The sequence below is a fragment of the Microplitis mediator genome, chromosome 9, assembly GCF_029852145.1.
Source record: "Microplitis mediator isolate UGA2020A chromosome 9, iyMicMedi2.1, whole genome shotgun sequence".
In the NCBI taxonomy this organism is placed as follows: domain Eukaryota; kingdom Metazoa; phylum Arthropoda; class Insecta; order Hymenoptera; family Braconidae; genus Microplitis; species Microplitis mediator.
In genome coordinates, this window is record NC_079977.1 from 10,009,450 (window position 1) to 10,032,038 (window position 22,589).

Below are 22,589 nucleotides of genomic sequence, written 5' to 3' on the forward strand. Positions count from 1 at the left end.
ATCAGAAATCGGGATCGGTGCCGTCCTCCAGCAACGCTTAAACAACGACTGGCAGCCGCTGGCTTTCTTTAGCCGGAAATTACAGCCGTCGATCCAAAAATTGTTGACTTATGATCGAGAACTACACGCGATCTACGAAGCCGTGAGACATTTCCGGCCTATTTTCGAAGGCCGACACGTAACGATCTACACAGATCACAAACCGCTTCAACACGCATTTAAACAGCGTACGGAGAGAGCTTCACCATGGCAATTCCGCCGTTTGGATTTTATCGGTCAATTTACGAATGACATTAGACATGTGTCGGGCAACGACAATATTGTCGCTGACACACTGTCACGAGTCGAAGCAGTGTCTACTGCCATTACATCAGAAGAACTTGCCGATGCACAGAAGCAAGATCTCGAGCTTCAACAACTGCTGCAACAGACAACCGCGTTGCAGCTTTGACGAATCAATTTTGACAACGGTTTAGCATTGTACTGTGACATTGCGTCAGGTACGGTGCGACCATACGTTCCAGGACCGCTGAGAAGGAAAGTGTTCGATTCACTACACACGCTCGCTCACCCTAGAATCAAAGGAACATTGAAAATGACCTCCAAACGTTATGTCTGGCCGTCAATTAATAAAGATTGCCATGAATGGGCGAAATCTTGCATCGACTGTCAGAAGAATAAAATTCAGAGACACGTGTCATCGCCGATCGCCAGTTTTGAACCTCCAACTGAACGATTCGAGCACATACACATCGACTTAGTGTCTTTAATAACATCAAGAGTCTTTAACCAGTGTTTAACGATCATCGACCGATTCACGAGGTTTCCTGAGGCTGTCCCGTTATCTAATGGAACCGCAGAAATAATAGCACATGCACTATCGCTGCACTGGATATCACGCCACAGAGTACCGAAACGCATTACTTCGGACCAAGGTCCGCAATTCGAATCGTCGTTATTCCAATCGTTGATGAAAATGTACGGAATAAAACACCTACATTCCACGCCGTATCACCCGCAAGCCAACGGTCTCGTTGAACGTTTACATCGTCAGCTGAAATCAACACTTTTGTGACACTAAGAGTCATGGTATGACGCATTACCAGCCGTTTTGCTCGGCTTACGCGCTGCCTGGAAAGACGACATACAGCCGACACCGGCTGAATTAGTGTACGGTGAGCCAATTCGTTTACCTGGTGAGTTACTCACTCCCAGTAACAAGAATTCACCTCATGATATCATTAACACATTAAGGGGTTAGGGGTAGTCAGAATTTTCAAAAAATCGATTTTTTTTTTTGCATTTTCTTAAAGTATAATATTTTTAAAATATTGTGTGAAAATTTGAAGTGAATCCGACAAATTCTTTTCGAGTTATTTAACAATGACCAAAGGACGCTCGGGTGCTACGTGGCATTCGAGAGCAGGTAGCTAGAAACAGCTGCAAGCAACCGACCTTTCGGGTTTCATTGCCATGAATATCTCCCCATTTTAATGTATGTATAATTATATATATATATATATATATATATATATATATATATATATATATATATATATATATATATATATATATTTAAATCCTTCTACATATATTCACAATTTGTAGGTAGTACAAGAACTGAAAAATAATTTTTGGTTGCCAGTATACCTGTAGTCGTTGCACTGATCAGTCGATAGTTTTGTGATAAATTATTTCTCAAGTGAATTAAATTATTAACCATGGGACGTGATTCTAGAAAGGTTTACAGAGTACATCTTCTAAAAAATTAAAACAAAACACTGAAGATGATGTACCTGAAGACAGCAGTACTGAATTTCGAATAATAAATTTGATGAAATTCGAGTGATGAAAAACCGAATCATGATATGTGTCCAAAAGGCGAAGAATCTTGGTGCTCTTACCAGCGCGCTGAAGCAAGAGGAGAGCTTGATACCTATTCTCACGATTATTCTCCCTTACCTTCTGATGTTTTAAAAGCTATCAAGCCTATATACGAAGGTCTTAGTAATGAAAATTTACTTTCAAGATGTGTAGGTGGATTCAATCAGAATAATAATGAAAGCTTTAACCAACTAGTATGGAAAATATGCCCAAAAACGGTAAATACTAGTTTTACTGTCGTACAAATAGCTGCATACGTTGCTATGTGTATATTTAATGAGGGTATAAATTCATTATTAGTCTTGATGAATACACTAGGACTTAATTGTGGGCCTAATTCTCATCGGTATGCAGAAAGAATGGATGCTGCACGTATCAAAGTAGCAGATAAGCGCGCTAATGATAACACCCGAGAAGGTCGATTGCAACGTAGGCACCAGCAAATCAATATTTTGGAAGCTGCTATGACGGCTGAAGAGCTATTATATGGTCCAGGAATAGATGACTCAGTGTAAGTTATTAAATAATTCTTATAATTCGACATAAATCCATAGCAAAACTTTAAATGCGTTTTTCTCAAAACTATGTTTTCTGAACTGGTGATCACTGTAACTTAAAAACTGCTCGGTAGATTTCAATAAAATTTATTGTACTTTTGAAATACATTAAAAACTCGTGCCTGATCGAAGGATTTTTTTTTTTTTCAAAAATTTCGATTTTTTTTTAACAATAAACTGTCGGTTTTTTTCTCGAAAATTTGAAAAAAATTTCCTGAGGCCTCCATTTTGTTAATTTCGAAAAAAAAAAAAAAAGCTTCGATCAGGCACAAGATTATCTATTAATAAAACTAATTTTTCTTGTCCGATTGATTTTAGATGAATCTCCAAGGACTTATGATGATCACCGCAAAGGACTTCGGGAGGAACGGGCTCTACAAAAACAGCGATAACTTTTTGAATTATTAATTTTTTTTTTTGAAATTTTCGTGAAGTCAAATCGAAACGTGTTCTAATAAAGCTATGTTTTTATTTTTGTCAAATAAAGTAATTAACTACAAAAAAAAAATTATTGAAAATCATCATTTTTTCAGGCCTCTGAGTACCCCTAACCCCTTAAAACGTCATTTTAATTAATTGGCACCGGCCAAAATGTCGCGTCATGGCAAGCATTCTGTTTTCTGTTTCAGGAACCTTAGTATTTGCAGCCACGTACTGGTACGGAATGACCAGGTTGGACCATCTTTCTCGCCGCCGTACGAGGGTCCATATCATGTAATAACCCGACACGATAAATACTTCATCGTTGATTTTCGTGGACGACAAATCGCCATTTCTGTGGACAGATTAAAGCCAGTCTACGAGGCAAATTCAGTCGACACGGCGACGATGATAACAAACTCCCAGCCGATTAACACAGCAACCGAGACCCAAAAACGCCGAGTCCAGTTTAATATTTAAAAATTTACACGATTAAAATTTTTTTTTACATCAAAATTTTTTTTTACAAAGTAATAATTCACCACTTTATTATATACATTCATTTAATTATTGATTTATTCATATCATTTGTAAATATTTCATTACTTTAATTATCGTGTATTAAATTTAAAAAAAAAAACGAAGGGAGTTCTGTAGCGTTGCTACTAGGTGACGCGATCGATAAAATTCGACAGTTTCCGTCGATTATCGATTTATCCACTTATCCATCTCTACCACATTGGTGGGGACAATTAGTAATAGACCGTGGGATTGTACACACGTATCCAGGTTTCTTACTTTACTCTATACTTACAATCACTGTGTTATTTCCGTTTATTTAAATAATACATTTGTTTAAATTAATTGGTTTTAATAATTTATATTATCACCTCAACCACTAAATATATATATTTTGACTTACCACTCAGGTGGAGATGGTTTACAAATTTGCGCTGATCACACTCTCTCTCAATTCACCGATTTGAATTTTATGATCGCGAAATTGTTTTCATTTGATTCGCCGGAACACTGCACTGTGGCGTCGTGATTTTACCTCAGCAGAATTAACTGCACTATTCGGACTCGGAGCTACTGGGGTGCCAAGCGAATACACTCCCCTATCTACCGAATACGAACGCGGATATTGAAATTTGTTTTTAGGATTACGATCTAGGAGTCTGGATTCCTAGGCTATAGACCGTCACGAGACCGATGATCCTGATTTGGGTGAGTTGAACCGACCGTGATTTTTGCGAGTTTATAATTAAGATATTTGGCCAAGGAGCCCGATTGCCTAGGCGGTGGACCGTCACGTGGACGATTAAAATTTTATTTCTGATTCGCGGTACTAATCGGACTTAAGCCATTAGAACTAATCGGTACTTTGTTAAAATCTGGAGAGCTTCGGAGAGATTACTTTTGATCGACTCGAGATCCGGCAAAGTTTAATTCTGATTAGCGATTTACTGCCTTCGTTAGGTTTTCGGCAGTTTATATACTCTAGTTTTGATGGAAAAGTCATAGATTTCTTATGCAATCGTTGGGTCCATCTCATTAATTTGGACAACAACATGATGAGTAAGTACACGGTTCCGGGAATAACTTTCTAAAAATTTAGAAAAGTCCATATATGGACATCGGGTGGTATCATTTTTGTCAACAACAACGGATGAGTAAGTGCTCTAATAGAAAAATACACTTATGCAAAAAATTAAAGGAGCAGAAAAATTTTAAAAATTTTTTAGTGATTTTTGGAAGGCTGTAACTTGGTGAAAAATAATCGTATCGAGATTTTAGAAAAAGCATTTTGTAGCTCAAAATCTCTAGTTTTGGTGCATTTTTTTCAAAATTTTTTAAAAGCTTTGGTTATTGCGCAAACATGAGAAATACCGTGAGACAAAAAATTTCTAAACTTTCTTTTTTCCGAAGAAGCCACGGACCGCGGAAAAATTCTTTCAACTGAACGAATGCATAGCTCGTTTAGCAAATTTATTCAGCTTCAATTTGGTTTTTTGTTTAAACGCGTAGGACGATTTGTTGCAAAGATATCAGCCTTCACACAGAAAATGATCCTTTTGGCTTTGATCATCGATCATTTTTTGGAAAAAAAAATTTTTTTTATTTTTAACATCCATTAGAAGTAAGTACAAAAAAGTGACTTTTTTTCGTGTCTTAGTAAATCAACCGCTACTCTGCAAATATCGATAGAAAAAATAATGTCGCCAGAGACTTTTTTAGCTTAATGTACCCCCGAGACCCCTGAAAATTTTGAAATTGATCCATTGAACCGTTTTTTGGGAATCATCGATCAAAGTTTTGCTAAACAATTAAAGGAGCAAGTTTTGTTCCTTTAATTGTGTAATCATAATCAAAATTAAAAAATTATTTTTTTGGACTTTTCTCAAAGTTTTGCATTGGTGACTCAGCAAATGCAAAGAAATGACAAAAAGAAAAATAAAAAATTTCCAAAAAATGTCAAAGAAAAAAATCGAATACGAAAAAATTGAAACTTTTTTTTGTGTTCTAAATTCTTTATTTGACATTTTTTGGAAATTTTTTATTTTTCTTTTTGTCATTTCTTTGCATTTGCTGAGTCACCAATGCAAAACTTTGAGAAAAGTCCAAAAAAATAATTTTTTAATTTTGATCATGATTACACAATTAAAGGAATAAAACTTGCTCCTTTAATTGTTTAGCAAAACTTTGATCGATGATTCCCAAAAACGAGTTCAATGGATCAATTTCAAAATTTTCAGGGGTCTTGGGGGTACATTAAGCTAAAGAAGTCCCTGGCAACATTATTTTTTATATCGATATTTGCAGAGTAGCGGTTGATTAACTAAAACACGAAAAAAAGTCACTTTTTGGTACTTACTTCTAATGGATGTTAAAAATAAAAAAAATTTTTTTTTCTCAAAAAATGATGACAGGGTCGTGTAGGAAATTTATTTAAGTTTTTAATGTCGCCCTTCAACTTTCAGTGCGGTCATTGGTACCTGAAATATCGATGATCAAAGCCAAAAGGATCATTTTCTGTGTGAAGGCTGATATCTCTGCGACAAATCGTCCTACGAGGTTAAACAAAAAACCAAATTGAAGCTGAATAAATTTGCTAAACGAGCTATGCATTCGTTCAGTTGAAAGAATTTTTCCGCGGTCCGTGGCTTCTTCGGAAAAAAGAAAGTTTAGAAATTTTTTGTCTCACGGTATTTCTCATGTTTGCGCAATAACCAAAGCTTTTAAAAAATTTTGAAAAAAATGCACCAAAACTAGAGATTTTAAGCTACAAAATGCTTTTTCTAAAATCTCGATACGATTATTTTTCACCAAGTTACAGCCTTCCAAAAATCACTAAAAAATTTATAAAATTTTTCTGCTCCTTTAATTTTTTGCATTAGTGTAAATGGCTAAGTGCGTAGATCCGTTCCGTCATAGCATGGGAACGTATGCAGTGATTTCGAAATATTTAAATTAGATGGTCGTAAAATTTTTATGACCGTTGAGTTAATTAGAGGTCCGGTGCACACGTGCAGGTGTCCCGCTGGGTCGCAGCTATACATACTTTTGGGTACTACGCCCGTACGCACACATACATACTCTCTTATAAATGTATTATGAATAGGTGTACGCAGGTAAGTGTGGATGCAAGATGAGTATACGGCTAGATGACGTAGCTGGGTTTGAGCATAGGCTCTGCCCTTTTGATAAAGAGAAAGAAAGAAAGGTATATTGTGATATCGGTCGATCTCTGTTTTCTTAGTCATCGTGCATGCACTTACACAGGTACCTGAGAAGATCTCAACGCAAAGATTTTGGGTGTGGCTTTGTACCTTTTGGTTATAAAGTGAAAAATTTTGGAAAAATTAATTTAATGGTTAAATCGCGATCCATATGTAACGATTGTTACAAATGTTAAATAATTTTTAGCGTTGAAACATTTATGATTATTAGAGTAAATTATTAAAATACCCCTTTATAATTCAATCAGTTAAAATAACGATGTTAATTTATGTATTTTACCTTACACAGGAAGGATACACCGGCACACGAAAAAAATTAAGTAGAATGTGCCTTTGACCGGACCTACCTACGGGTACGTATTGTGGTCCGCTGAATCCGAATTCGAGGTCAGTTTGACCGTGACACCCTTGAAATTTCGAGAAAACTTCGATAAACCGTAAAAATGATGAAAATCGACAGTTTTAATGATAAAAAAATGTTTCCGAACTAAACTAAGCGTGATTTTCATGTATTTCGATCCGCTGAATATGAATCGAAACTTTATTGAGACCACGAGTCATTTTAAATGTGAAAAAATCACACAAACCCTCCAAAATTCCGAAAAAAGTAATTTTTATGGTTTTTTAACTTCCCGCTAAGAAAATCGACGGTTTTCGAAAAATTGGGAAGTTATTGTTTTCACCCCGATTTGCGAAAATCGAAATTTCATCAGATGTCGACGTTTTGAGGTCCTAGGAAGCTATTCTGACTATTTTCAGAATGATGTCTGAGTGTCTGTATGTGTGTATGTGTGTGTGTGTGTGTGTGTGTGTGTGTGTGTGTGTGTGTGTGTGTGTGTGTGTGTATGTGTGTGTGTGTGTGTGTGTGTGTGTGTGTGTGTGTGTGTGTGTGTATGTGTGTGACCGGTCTATAACTTTTTAACTAATGGACCGATTTGGATGGTTGAGGCGGCAATCGAAAGAGCTTGTTGGCCATCAACTTTTCTGAAAATTTCGGATCATTTGATCAAGAAAACTCGAAAATATTGGCGAATTACGAAAAAAAAATTTTTTTTTTCTTTAGTTTTTTATTGATTTCTCAAAAACGACTTATACAATCAACTTCGAAATCTAATCAGCTCTAGAACTCAATAAAATGCGTCGATTGCCGCCTTAGCTATCTCAATCGGATAATTCGTTCGAGAGTTATCGCGGGAGAAAGAAATGGTAAAAAACGGTTTTTTGCGAATACCTTCGAAACAACTGAACCAAACAATTTCAAAATTTTTTCAGCTCTAGAACTCAATAAAATACGCCGAATGCTGCCTCAACCATCAAAATTGGTCAATTCGTTCCTGAGATATCGTGGGAGAAAGAAATGCTAAGATCGGTTTTTTTCGAAAACAATGGCACACAAAAGTATTTTCGTGCTCAAAGAGCTTGAGAATGTATCCACAACAATGTTTTTGAGCTCGAGGAGCTCGAAAACAGCGGGAAGTTTTGGGGCTGGCCCGCAGGGTCAACCGATAGACAGATTTTTTACTTCCGTTTTTGAAGTTTGAAGACTTAATTGCTTGTGCGTGTAACCAGGGCACCTCCACGTGGTTACGGTGGGCAACAGAACCATCTGGCAGAGTCCCTGGGTTAACGGCGTGTGTGCCGTCATGGCAGGTACAAGTGATAAGTACTTTACGATGCAGGGATTCGGAGCCCCAGTATCGGCGTCTGGTCAGGGTGAGAAAGCAGGCTCGCAGGCGTCGGCATCAAGCGACTGCAGCTCTTTAGAAGTGGAAAACTTGGCTTCTGGAGAGTATACTTTTACAAGAAGTAATTCTCTGTGTAATATAAGTCCTGATTCATTTTGTTACATTTGCGGAGAATTCAATTTGGAAAGGAATCGAAGATCGTTATCCGATAAGATCAAACAAATTTGTGAAGAATGTTTTGGTCTCCAAATTACTAATTTGGATTCAGCATGGGTTCCACATACGATTTGTAGTCGATGTAATATGATGTTAACCCGGTGGGAAAAAAACAAGAAACAGGACAACTTGAAATTCACAATACCAATGATATGGTCTTCACCAACTGGTTTACAGAATTGTTATTTCTGTATGACAGATACTACCGGGTTCACCTGGAATACAAAAAACAAAATTGTATACGCCAATGTTTCATCAGCTATTAAGCCACAAAAAATAGAAGTTGTCAAGGAAATTAATACGGTTGAAGAAATAGATGTAGAAGAAGACGATACGCTAGTTGAAGAAAGTTCGGAAGAAGAATATTCAGAAGATGAAGAGTACTTACCTGGCGGAAAACAAAAGACCCTGAAACGTTGAGCCGAGAAGAACTTAATGATCTGGTTCGAGACTTAGCTTTACCGAAAGATGGAGCTGAATTACTTGCGTCAAGGTTGAAAGAAAAACATTTGTTGGCTAAAGGAGTATCAGTGACATTCTATCGAAATAGGGAAAAAAAAAATTCCGGAAATTTTTTATGAACGACGATCAAAATATGGTAGTATACTGTTCAGATGTTAATGCTTTAGTTGATGAATTGAAACCGAACACGTATAAGGACGATGAGTGGAGACTTCTTATCGATTCATCGAAACGAAATCTTATAGCTGTTTTGCTTTATATTGGGAATGAATTCGTGCCGATTCCAATAGCTCATTCGGCAGAACTGAAAGGAACTTGTGAAAATTTACAGATTGTATTGGAAAAAATAAAATATTCAGAGCATAACTGGAAAATTTGTGGAGATCTCAAAATTGCAACACTTCTTTTAGGTCAGCAATTGGGATTCACCAAATATCCTTGCTATTTATGTTTGTTTGATAGCAGAGATGGAAAAATCACTATGTCATAAAAGAATGGCCATCAAGATCTGCATTGAATCCAGTTTCCCTTAACGTTATACGACCACCCTTAATTCAGCCTTCCAAATATTTGCTGCCACCACTACATATCAAGTTGGGACTTATAAAACAGTACGTGAAAGCTCTGAATAAAGATGGTGATTGTTTTGCGTACTTGAGAGGAAAGTTCCCTGCAATAAGTGATGCAAAATTGAAAGAGGGAATTTTTGATGGACCCCAAATACGATCTTTATTTCAGGATGCAAATTTTGAAGGAACAATGAGCGACACAGAAAAAGCGGCTTGGGTAAGCTTCAAAAATGTTTCACAAAACTTTTTGGGAAATAACAGAAGTGAAGATTACAGCACTTTAGTTAACGCATTGCTGGAGAACCACAATAATTTGGGTTGTTAAATGAATCTTAAATTACACTTTTTAGATTCTTATCTTGACCACTTCCCTGACGATTGTGGAGACTATAGTGAAGAACAGGGAGAACGTTTTCACCAAGACATCAGTGAAATGGAGAGTAGATACCAAGGAAATTGAAGTGTTAACTCGATGGCAGATTTGTGTTGGATGTTAAAAAGAGAAGTACCCGAAGAAAATCGTAAACGAAAGAGGAATCCACTACGAAGATCATTTGAGGATAAAAGAGTGCGATACAAACGAAGGAAAGTTAAGGATTCGTAAAATTCATTTCTTTCTATCTTTTTATGTCTCGTGTTTTTCACAGATTTCAAGTTATTTGATATATCTACGTTACAGAGTATTTATTTTCGGCATTAAATCATGTTCAATCAATTTTTTTTTCACTGAAGAATGGTAATTTTTACAATTTTTTCGAATTTTTCCAGCTTTAGAGGGTAAATAGACTAAAAAAATTAAGATGCGAATTGAAGACATCAAAAGATATAAAATTTTATCTGAATTGGATCAGAACAAGTTTTTTTATCATGAAAACTATATTTTTTCGGAATTTTCGAGAGTTTTGTGTGATTTTTTCACATTTAAAATGACTCGTGGTCTCAATAAAGTTTCGATTCATATTCAGCGGATCGAAATACATGAAAATCACGCTTAGTTTAGTTCGGAAACATTTTTTTATCATTAAAACTGTCGATTTTCATCATTTTTACGGTTTATCGAAGTTTTCTCGAAATTTCAAGGGTGTCGGGGTCAAACTGACCTCGAATTCGGATTCAGTGGACCACAATACGTACCCGTAGGTAGGTTCGGTCAAAGGCACATTCTACTTAATTTATTTTGTGTGCCGGTGATATTAATTACTGATGAAACATCTGATATGAGTTAGAGATAAGTAGCATTTGTTGACCGTAATTCTTCTAAATTATTAATTTTCTATTTATTGTTTTGGGAATTATTTTTGAAGGAGAATCTTAATCGTGATTACTTATTTTAAACCAGAATGTCAGAGAAACATCAAAATGACGAGATTTCTTGGATATTTTCTGGTAACGTATTGTTTGTATGTAAGCTCATTTTTAGGTAGATTTTTTAGAAAATCTAGGTATTGTATTTGTCCTCATGGTCGATTTTTCAAGGAATTTTGTTACAACCTATCATAATTAGTTGAGTAGAGTTCGAAAATACCATTCGTTGGAAAATTTATATATGCATGTATATAGATTAGGGTGCTCCGTTTGAAACGAAGAGTTTTTTTTTTTCGTTCCCCATCAAAAATCTTGTTCTACATGTAAAAACAATATATGATGACCGATAGAGGCGCGCGAGAGCAACCGACCCAGGCGAAAAGAGAATATTTTTAAATATACCAGGTTGATGTCGTTAGGGTGTCGATAGACCCCAGGTGCGTCAGCTGTTGACCTTCTTTTATTTTATGCAAAATAGTTGTATTAACTTACCATGATAACGATTATGGGCTCCATAACTCGCTCCAAATAATCCCCTTGATGCTTCCTTTGAGCGCGATCAAGAAGAGCCCCGAAGACTCGGTTCTTTCGTAAAGGAAAGCAATTTTAATTGGTCGGTAAAGCCACCAGAGCTCGAAAGCTCAACAACACACGAGCTCAACAACACACGAGCTCAACAACACATGAGCTTAATTCTCGAACGACCTTTGGTGAGGTCCGCGATGACACCTCCAATCCCGCGTCCGAGCTGTACTGCACATCCTGACTCCTGCTTCTCGACGTAAATTTTAGATTCGGAAAGGAAGTGCTTAGGCTGCCGGTATCGGCGCCAAAAACAGGTGAGAAAATTAGGCTGCCGGTGGCGGCGCCCAATAGAGGTATGTGATTTTCGGGCTGCTGGTAGCGGCGCCCAAAGTTTAAATAAGGAGTGCGTATTTCAATAAAATATGAATATATATTTTGCTTTAAGTCCGAGTGACAGGATCAAGCCAGCAGGTTTGTGTAGAGTTCTTGGCTCTACTAGATCTTGTGATCGACTGCCTTGATTCTGTCGCTCCTCGGTATAATACATTATCAAAATGTTAACGTTGCATCTCAGGTTTCCTATGAGAGAATCGTCGTGGCCCGGGTCTCATGCATCGTCACCTGTTTAAACTATCCGCGAGCCACGTCGACTCTCTTATCTTAAGAGAATCCCGTTACATTGTTGGCGGTGAGTAAAAATAATATCGCCAACAAAGTAGCGATTTATTAATTTATTATTTAATTATGATTCTAAGAAGTGTCGAACCGTTTATTCGCCCACTGCGGCGAAGAAATAATTCGAGACTTCGAAAAAAAATATTTCTAAAAATTTTTGATTAAATTTAATTAAAGCCACAACGTAACACTTATTATTGAATAGAATTAGTATTTTCGTACGTTCAGCTAATTGTCGTGATACGGTCTAAAATTTCAATATCTAAAATGTAAAACTTACAAATTTAAATGCAACTGATTTCATGTTATTAAACACACAAATTTTTAATTTTCAACCTTTAATGAATGGTTTTCAGACTGCAAAAGTTGAAAAAGTAAATTTTTAATTTTCTAAAACTTGTTAACGATATTTTAAAATGTAGTTTCACTATTTTTACATTTTAAATAGTAAAAGTTCGTGATTGCTAAAGCATTGATGATACTTGATATAGAAATGTTAGAAATTACAGTGTGAGATGTAATAGTTCCATTTTCTACATCAAGGTTCATAATTGAATGCCCGCACTGTAAATCTTCTTGAACCACTCAACAAATTTTCCTATTTGATACTTTAATTTTTACTCAACGGCTAAACTGTAATTTTTGCAGTTTTAAAGAGGAATGAATAATTTTTAATGAAAAGAACTTTCTGTGAGCAAAAGGTAATAATTATTTTACATTTTGTTCTGTTCCTTTTACATTTTAAAACTGTAAATATTACTGCTTAATATGCAACTAATGTTTTACAGGATAAAATTTAAAAATTACAGTATACATATTAACTTTTGTGATTTTTAATATGACGGGCTTGTTTCTACATTTTATTCTGTAACTATTCTAGTTTTCTTTTTTCCGTGTGTAATAACTCTGGAAATACTCTGAGTTCATTCTCAAAAGGAGCAAAAATCCGTTTTGGAAATACTCTAGAGTCCGTATGGTTGCATCGTGTTACCAGAATATTTCCAGACTGTTTCTAGGGTATTTTCAAGAACCCAAGGGAGGGATCTTGCCAACTGGGGACAGCCTGAAATTATTGCAATAGGTACATTATTAAGAGTTAAACCTTCTTTAAGGGGTCTACCCTCTTTAGAATTTTGAAAAAATCGAATTTTTTTTTTTTTTGTATTTTTTGAAAGTATACATATTTAAAAGTATCATACTGAAAATTTATAAAGATCCGAGCAGTCTAACTGTACTTTTGGACGACGTTTTCGGAGCGGTACGGCCTACCTGCCTTTGTATTCATTAGCAGCTGCAACCTTTTTCAGGTATACTGATAAATGTATAATATTATAATATACTATCCATACTGAAAATTTTCATTTGGATGAAAATGTGCACTATAAAGAAGATGAAGGCATAATGTATGGTGCAGGCATCGCTGATTAGACGTAAGTAAGATTTTTTCACGATTTTTCGTTACAGAAAACTTTAAACGCGTTTTTCTCGGAATGACGTTTTTGGACGGCTTGTTGATAAAATCTCCGAAACTATTCAACCGAACCTTACCAAAATTTAACCACATGTTCTTGATAACTATAGCTATGGCGCATATCATACGATTTTTGAAATTTTGAGTTTAACTATTTATTTTTGGCAAAGAACGACGGAAAAAACGTGATTTTTCGTACTTTTTCGAAAAATGGCTGCCATTTTGTCATTTTTGAAAAAAAAAAAAATCGTATGATATGCGCTATAGCCATTTACTTACTGAATCTAAAACTATTTTTTTTTTTTTTTCAGATCATCCAATCCAGATATTTCATCAACAGCGCACACTCATCTTTTTTTTTGGACCAGTCTTCTCCCTCATTTTTATGTATAAAAACTGATTAAAATAAATATAAAAAAAATTTTCTTGTGTAATCAAATAGTGTATTTTTTAGGCCTAACATTTTTTATGTCCATATTTATGACGTATACCGGTCAAAAAAATTCGTGAAAATAGCCTTATCTTTGCCCGTCTAAAGAGGGTAGACCTCTTAAACGATATATTTTGACTATTTCTTCCAATAATTTGATAGCCTTGAAATTTTAAATGAAATTAAAAAATGTTGGAAATATGGTTTTTTATTTCACATAACTTAAGCATTTCCCATTCTAATTCAATTTCATTAGTTGTATTTCATTGTGAAGAAAATAACCTGTAAATTTCACTGCTATTTTATATTTTAAAAGGATTTCTTTTATCACTTATGTTGTTTCAAACGTACCTGTACGTCCTATAATTATAACTGGTATGCCATCGTAATAGCGATTACAATTATGATCATAGTAATTAAATTTTCTATATACTTTGTTTACGTGAAGGTTAGTTTGGTACATTACCTATATATTGTTTTGTCAAATCAACTATCTGAAGTTTTCTATCGAAAATAGTCGTTGTCTTTTTTTACCCTCACTCTTAGAAAACAAGCCTAATTTCATATCATGACTATACACTAACATGAATCACAAGATATGTATGTATGAAACTTTTTATATAGATTAATTGGAAAATCTACCTTTCATTTCGGCTGCCGAATGGCCTTTTTTATTATATATTTTGTCTTGAAGTATAGTTGGGACAACTTTTAGGAAACTAAAAGTGCATTTAGATCACAATCGCAATGATTGACGTACAATGCTGTCCTAAACATTACTCTGCATAGGTATTGACATCTTATAAGACTTCACTTAGAGTCCTATTGCATGATAATTTAGTGAATAATAATTGAATATTACATTACTGTTACCTTCTGCAATTACTTTTCCAATGAAATTGTTTACTGAACACCTTTTAGGAAACTAAAAGTGCGTTGTAATAAAAATTTCAGTGACTCGCCTGAAATCACCGTTCTTAACAATTTTGTAATTGTCAGAACAACTAATAAATAAATGGTTTGTTTTTTGCGATAATGTTTTTTTATTTTTTTTTTTTTTTATCATTGTCATACTAGACTAACGACAAAGTATTTACATATTTGTAATTACGAACTATGATATTAGGTAGATTTCTTTAGAAATCGGCCTATTGCAATGGGTCTCATGATCAAATTATCAAAGAATTTTGCCAACATACATCTTATTTTACTTAGTGGAGTCGAAAAATACCATCCACTTAAAATTTTAGATATGTATGTTGAAACACTGAACTTTTATTTATTAAAAAAAGTTCAATTACTTCAGTCATCAAGTCCTTGCGGATAGGTAAATGATCACTTAAGCTTCGTTTAATTGGGTTACGCTGGTCGGGGATTTTCCGCACCCTGGTTTATGTGTATTAATTCTTATTAATGTTTTTGCTGTCGGGCAAAAGTTCTCACGTTTGCCAGTTATATTGTTTTATTTACTTACAATACTCTGCGTCCTTGATTGACCCTTTCGGTTGAACATAGACGGTCGTAGCAGATGAACAAGTGAATGGCAGTGGTTCAGTAATGATACATTGCGTCAATAACGATAAACTCAACTTTATTTCACAAAAAATACCACTTTACACAAGACTTGTGATGTCTCGGTAACGCAACTAATGAAATATTTAATAAACTGAATACTTATACTTAAGACTATAGTTGATTAACTAGTAATGATAATAAACGTGGTGAATAATCACCTAATATAAAACTAATAATATATGAGTAGAAAATAATTAATAATATTAAATTAGACCATAACTTTTTCGTTATTTAAGGTTGTGATAACTTAATAGTAGTATGACTAAGAAAATTTCGCGTGGTGATCACTACCAGGGGATAGATCGAAGTGTCGATCAATGCTTGAGGTTTGAGGTTTGTGACCGTCTTTCCCCTCCTCGTGCCGTCCTGTGACGTCACGGGAGCTACACATTTATTGAGCGAGCGTCGGTAACGAAAATTTTGGGTGGTAGTTCGGCAGGCTGATAAAATCGGGACATTTGTAGTGTCTCAATGTATGTATGTATGTATGTATATATATATTTGGCGACGGTACTTTAGGTTTAGATTGCAATAATCACTGCCTAAGTCGCTAACTACCAAAGAGTGAAACGTTGTGAGAGATAATGAGAAGAGGAGAGATGGAAAAAGGTAATTGTGGGGAGAGAGGCGTTTCGTCTAAGTATACGATAGCTGAGACTCCTCAGTTAGGTGTGTCTATCGTATAGCCCACCTAAGACGCCGAGTTGGAAGTAACATGTTGGAAAATGTTATACATTGAAATAGGTGTAGGGACGAGATACTGCGAGAAGCGCGAGTTGTAGATGCCATCTCGCGGAGTGAAGCCGAACCACCACATTTATATGTATATATATATATATATATATATATATATATATATATATATATATATATATATATATATATATATATACAATCTAACGCGCCTTGTCATCACGATAGCGCTCGCAATTCTTAACGAATCTTAATGAAATTTTATACACTTATTTATTGGACGATTACCTTGATCAAGTTCGAAGATGAGCCCAATTGGTCGATTAGTTTGGAGGTTGTGGGTGTTGGAAATTTTTTCTGATTTTCATAAAAATGAATTTTCTGGCTTTATCCTAAAATAACTTTTGAACTGAAAATGATAACTCAATTCTGTCAGAAGTATTTCAAAATTTGATCGATTAGCTTACATTTTCACTGCAATACTTGATTTTTCAGAACATATTTTCTAACAATTTGATGAAATCCAAAATTTCACAAAAAATAAAAAAAAGCTTATTTTTGCAGCTTACCCTTCTAATAACTTCGTAATGATATGACATATCTTAATTCCTTGAAAGGCCCTAGGAGTATAAGTATTGTGAATTTGCCCCCGAAAGGTATCGGCTTGATACTGCGGGGATTTTTAGGTACTAATAAGACATTAAGATCCTGAGAGTTTCAGCTTTTGAAACCAATCGGTCTTCGAGAAAAAGCCAAATATGTAAAAATCAGATAAAATGAATATTCTCAGAGATTATTTTATCGATTGACTTATACTCGGGATATGTTTTGGAGGTCGATAGTAGCTCCTCGGAAAAAAATTGGGAGCTTGATCGGTCGACAACAACCTCGAAAAAAATGACTTTTTAGTTTTAATTTCGACTTTTCACGATGTTACGGTTCTGGTACAATTATGAAATAATTTTTTTTGGATTCCTCATCCAATTTCCTATAGACTAAAGTGCTTTTAAAATTTTTAAAAAAGGTACGCCATATAGAAAAAAAAATAAAAACCACTTTTTAAGAAAATATGTACTTTATTTACATGTTTAAAGTGTGAATCATTATTTTTCTAGTTTGTATATGTTCTTGAATGTTATTTGCAAAGATAATCTCTGCATCAGCAGTTAAATTTTGTCATATCATATAATATCAACTAAAATATTATAAACATTATACACATATAGAGCAGGAAATAGATTTTAGTTTGTAAATTATAAATACATAACAACAAATGAAAGATATACTTGAGGAAAAAAATGTATAATCATATTTTATCAGTCTTCATCACTATCCTCTTCAATCACAGGTGATCAATAGTAAAACAACAGCAGCAACATGAGAGCAACCTCCAATTGTTCTCAGACCATTTGCACACTCACAACTATGCCTCAATATGCTTTTTGGACCAATAGCATTTTTTTTATACTCAATATAACATCTATAAACCTTTCTATTAATGTGTCTGGATTGAACTTGAATTTTGAGTATATTTGACTGTTCTTTCACATATTGAATAGTGAGATTACCTGTTTCATCAAGCATTTCTGCTAAATAGGAAACAGCCTGTTTCAATATGTAAAGTAAGCGTCTCACTTCCGACTGAGAGTTTATGGATGAAGTCATTAAAACAATGAAATCGCAAATTAATGTAGTAAATACGTTAGCTGAAGACGTTCAAAAAAATGGCTGGCAGCGAAAAAAATTGCCGTTTCAAACAATTTCATCTGAAACTCTTGAAGACTTTCCGGAAATGACAGAAAATGATCTGCGTATTTTTTTCACTGGTTCCTATCAATTGAAAGAGGCTGTTTCCTATTTAGCACAAATGCTTGATGAAACAGGTAATCTCACTATTCAATATGTGAAAGAACAGTCAAATATACTCAAAATTCAAGTTCAATCCGGACACATTAATAGAAAGGTTTATAGATGTTTTATTGAGTATAAAAAAAATGCTATTGGTCCAAAAAGCATATTGAGGCATAGTTGTGAGTGTGCAAATGGTCTGAGAACAATTGGATGTTGCTCTCATGTTGCTGCTGTTGTTTACTATTGATCACACGGGAGATATTTAACAAAGATTTTAAGGCCTGCTGAAATACTTAGCAAATTATTTGATAGAGACAGTATTTCACCTGTGATTGAAGAGGATAGTGATGAAGACTGATAAAATATGATTATACATTTTTTTCCTCAAGTATATCTTTCATTTGTTGTTATTTATTTATAATTCACAAACTAAAATCTATTTCCTGTTTTATATGTGTATAATGTTTATAATATTTTAGTTGATAGTATATGATATGACAAAATTTAACTGCTGATGCAGAGATTATTTTTGCAAATAACATTCAAGAACATATACAAACTAGAAAAATAATGATTCACACTTTAAACATGTAAATAAAGTAAAAAATTGCTTAAAAAGTGGTTTTTAATTTTTTTTTCTATATGGCGTACCTTTTTTAAAAATTTTAAAAGCACTTAAGTCTATAGGAAATTGGATGAGGAATCCAAAAAAAATTATTTCATAATTGTATCAGAACCGTAACATCGTGAAAATTCGAAATTAAAACTAAAAAGTCACTTTTTTCGAGGTTGGTGTCGACCGATGAAGCTTCTGTTATGTCCAAATAATTTTTTTTTTTTATGTTAATAATTATTCAAAATAATTATTTCTGAGCTCCTCTTTGCAAAGCGCGCGAAAACGCAGCGTCAACTTTTTCACCTTTTTATGCGGCAAAGAATAGTGGGAAGACACCTGCAATAAGTTTAACGAATAAACAATAAACTGTCGTCACTTTCCACCAATGACGATAATTATAAATTCCCCATCAAATTGCCAAGCAAAGTTTATAAAAAGCCTGAGCACCCATAGCTCAGGGCTAGTCGGTTCTTAAAACTCACGGTCCGCAAAATTTCGAACGTCGAAATTTCGTGTACTCTTATTGCAGGAATCCGCCCCAGGCGTTGAAAAGTCAATAAGAGGATTTTTAATAATTTTTAACTTAAACCCTATTGCAGGAATCCGCATCTGCGTTGAAAAGTCAATAGGGCACTTCTTAAATAATCTAGACTAATTCTTATTGCAGGAATCCGCATCTGCGTCGAAAAGTCAATAAGAAATAGTCAAAGATTGCTAAATTCTATTAACCTTACTGCAGGAATCCGCCCTAGGCGTTGAAAAGTCAGTAAGGGATTTAAACATTTCATTAAATATCCTCAAATATTGATGTAAAATTCGATCTGACGCAACTGTAGTAATCGTTCGTCTAATACAATATTTGTCGGATTTTAAAAACTATCCGGTACGATCGAACCAGTGACGCAAATCACGTGAATTTGCGATTCCATCTCGTGCCGAGTTAATTTGCGCATAAAACCACTTTTCGGGTGTGTAAAAAGGCGCATTAAATATAAATTAAAATCTTTATAAAATATCGGTTAAGGATAAATAATCCTATAATATAAATTGAACATAAAATTGTGAAAACTAGAGTGAACAAGTGACGTTCAGTAAAAACGTTGTAATTTGAAATAATTAATAAAAGATCAAGTTCATCACTCCAACCTTGCGGTTTCATTCGAAAGTAGTACATAAGATATCATCCTACCAACCCAGCCGCACCCATTCTACCAACCCTCAGGAAGGTCGAGTGAGCTGTTTAGTCCTGGAGGGATAATAGCTGCCGCACTAGAAGAATTGACATCGAAAGGTAGGTGAAAGAACTATTTTTCTATCATCATAAAATACTTTGGCTAGACAAGAGCACCAGTCTCTTCGAAGACGTTTGGGTTCTTAATTTTCGAAAAGATCCACTATAAATAATAAATTATAGGAAGATAATTTCTTCCTCGTATTCTTTATTGTTGTCCGCACCCTCCAACCCGCTTGTCCAAAATTACTATCGCTACCAAAGGAAGAAATCCTGGATAAATAATTAAAAATTAAGCGGCGGACATAACATAAAGAACACTGGTGGCAGCGGTGGGATGTTCGAAGTTAAAAATCCTTCTTTTTGAGCCACAGGTATCATTTTTCTACCAATTTTAAGACTAAAGGTAGATTTTTGTGGTAATTTTCCTATTTTCGAAATTCTAAAAATTGTAAAATTTGGATTTTCGTGGCATTTTTGAAAGTGCCACACCCTGTCTTCGTGGACTTGCCACACCTTAACGGTTAGCAATTCCACGTATTGCGAACTCAGCGTTTTCTGCCCCTCAATCGAATTGCGAAACACCTGAGTTCACAGTCCGCGAATTCGCGATCAAACCGCAGAGTCAGCGAAAAGTCAAACATCGACTTTATTGTCCCAGCTTTGAGCTGTTGAAAGTAACTCTTTCTCTCTCTTTCTGACTAAGTCAGCAATTTACATTCCGAGTTTAGCGACTCATAAAATAGTCTCTTCACCATCACCTTAGGGTGTGGTCACCACCATTACTCTTAGTAGACAACACCGGAGGCGAAGAAATCTAACGCCTCCCCCAGCTCACGGCTTACAAGCAGAAATGCCCGACAACGAGAGACCCCTCATCCGGCTGGATGCTACTTTGCACGATGCAAACACCCCACCAACCCAGTACGATATGGCCAAAGACCTCTATCGAGAGCTACCTAATTTAGACGGTGAAGGCCCAACTTGCGAACAAGATTTCATAGAATTATACGCAATCGTACAAAGCTGGTTACCATGCATCCTCCCAGACCACCATAACATGTTCGTTGCAAAAATCGCAAAGAGAATTTCGGGTCGTGCTAAGAATATCATTGAATATACTCCGATACACAGCGTTGAAGAACTTCTCGACGCTCTGGGCGAGAGGTTTCGCCACGGCGATCCAGCTCTTATCTGGCACAAACGTCTAGCTGCAGCGTCCCCGAAGGATGGGGAAACCATCGAAGACTTTTATTTCAGGTTACGCAGAATGATCAAAGGCCTGGAAGCGGCACTACCAGCAGAAAATCGAGATGCCATCATGTCGCAGCAAGAAAAGGTTGCATTTGATCTCCTTTATTCCGCTTTGCCTGACCTTCCAAAATGTCTTGCGCGTCTCAAAAACCCCAGAACGCTGGAAGAGCTTCACAAAGCGATTAAAGAAGAGCGAACTCGCGAATATTTGCGGCCTCCTCGGAAACGCGATTTTAACGAATTTTCGCGTCATCCTCATAAAGACCGTCGAGACTATGACCGAGACTATAACAGACGCTACTCGAGAGATGATTATCAGAGACCTCGTCGAGATTATGACGAATACGACGACTGTAGAGAGACTAGAGGACGAACATTTAGTTACTCTAAAAATAACCTCAGACGAAGTAAATATGACACAGACGACGAAGACAGTGTAGATTTTGACGCCAGTGCAGAGTCCGCAGACTACTTAACTTACGCTTACACCTCAAGTAAAGGAGGACGTAGTAAGACTCGTGACGATGATTCGCCCCCACGAACGTACAAGAAAAGCCCTTCACGGCGGCATAACGACCAGCAGTATGCCAATCATCGGAACTGTGACGCTCACCGTCTTTGAAGTAGATGTTTGTTTCCAGGTTGTACCTAGATCACCTGGAGGTTACCCGGGTATCCTTGGAAATGAATTTTTCATCAAAGAACGAGCTGGCATTTCCTTTTATTGGAATACGTTGGTCCTTAAAAATCGACCTACCCGTCCTATCACTTTTACGATGGAAGACGACCTTGACGGAGGTTATATCCTGTCCTTAGGGACAGGTCCAAAAATTTTTGACTCGTGTAATTCCCTTCATGGAGAATTACAATGCTTTCTCGTGGACACAGGGGGGGATGTATGTCTGATAAATTCTTCTGCCCTTAAACCCGAAATTAGAGTAAATCGTGGTGACACGATGCTACTCCGAGGTTTGAATGGGCATCCCATGGAGACGATCGGTTCTGTCGAACTGAAAGTTTTGGGATCCAAAATTCGATTTCACGTTTGTGAAGGTAATTTACCCTTCAATAGCGTGGGCATTTTGGGAAACAACTTCTTGAGAAAAGAGCAAGCAGAAATCTCATATCATCACCAGTCTCTGAATTTATTCTCGCGACCTTCCCGACCTCTATGCTTCAGCCTAGGGGTACAGCCATCTCGTTCGTATGTCATTCTACCCCTATGCGAATGTCTGTCTCCGTAACTGTCTTGAATCCAAAAATCGGACAAGGCTATCTCCGTAAGATTCCTCTTAAAGAAGGACTCTTAATGGGTGAAGCCGTTGTTTCTGTGGATGATGGCCAGGCGATGTGTATGGTGATCAACACAACATCTGACCCAGCGAAAATCGAGATAGAACCCCAAATGCTCGAATAATTTGAATTCGATC

At 35.8% G+C, this 22,589-nt stretch overlaps 2 protein-coding genes and 1 long non-coding RNA gene across 5 annotated transcripts; 2 read left to right on the top strand and 1 right to left on the bottom strand.

Annotated features, from left to right (window-relative positions):
- Nucleotides 1–1,342: 1,342 nt before the first annotated feature.
- On the top strand, nt 1,343–2,990 carry LOC130675202 (uncharacterized). 3 transcript variants are annotated; one of them, XR_008991236.1, is made up of 4 exons: nt 1,343–1,495; nt 1,609–2,102; nt 2,203–2,395; nt 2,760–2,990. XR_008991236.1 is itself a non-coding variant. In XM_057480745.1 (4 exons), the coding sequence occupies exons 2-4, from the start codon at nt 2,081–2,083 to the stop codon at nt 2,761–2,763; spliced, it is 237 nt and encodes a 78-aa protein (XP_057336728.1). In that variant the 5' UTR covers nt 1,352–1,495; nt 1,609–2,080; the 3' UTR covers nt 2,764–2,990. The 3 variants fall into 3 exon arrangements, 2 of the variants coding, with proteins under 2 accessions (XP_057336727.1, XP_057336728.1); XM_057480745.1 differs by having other exon boundaries at nt 1,352–1,495; nt 2,185–2,395; XM_057480744.1 differs by having other exon boundaries at nt 1,350–1,495; nt 1,609–2,395.
- A 9,503-nt stretch (nt 2,991–12,493) lies between these two features.
- On the bottom strand, nt 12,494–15,739 carry LOC130675204 (uncharacterized). Its single transcript, XR_008991237.1, has 3 exons — nt 15,414–15,739; nt 13,789–15,325; nt 12,494–13,101 (listed from the first exon to the last, which is right to left on the bottom strand). It is a non-coding gene; the product is annotated as an uncharacterized LOC130675204 (long non-coding RNA).
- Nucleotides 15,740–20,758: 5,019 nt separating this feature from the next.
- Nucleotides 20,759–21,781, top strand: LOC130674138 (uncharacterized). The gene has a single exon (XM_057479403.1). The coding sequence runs from the start codon at nt 20,759–20,761 to the stop codon at nt 21,779–21,781; it is 1,023 nt and encodes a 340-aa protein (XP_057335386.1).
- Nucleotides 21,782–22,589: the final 808 nt, after the last annotated feature.

Excerpts from the sequence above, each read along its gene's own strand:
- LOC130675202 (XM_057480744.1), top strand. The coding sequence starts at position 1,869 with ATGTGTCCAAAAGGCGAAGAATCTTGGTGCTCTTACCAGCGCGCTGAA.
- LOC130674138 (XM_057479403.1), top strand. The coding sequence starts at position 20,759 with ATGCCCGACAACGAGAGACCCCTCATCCGGCTGGATGCTACTTTGCAC.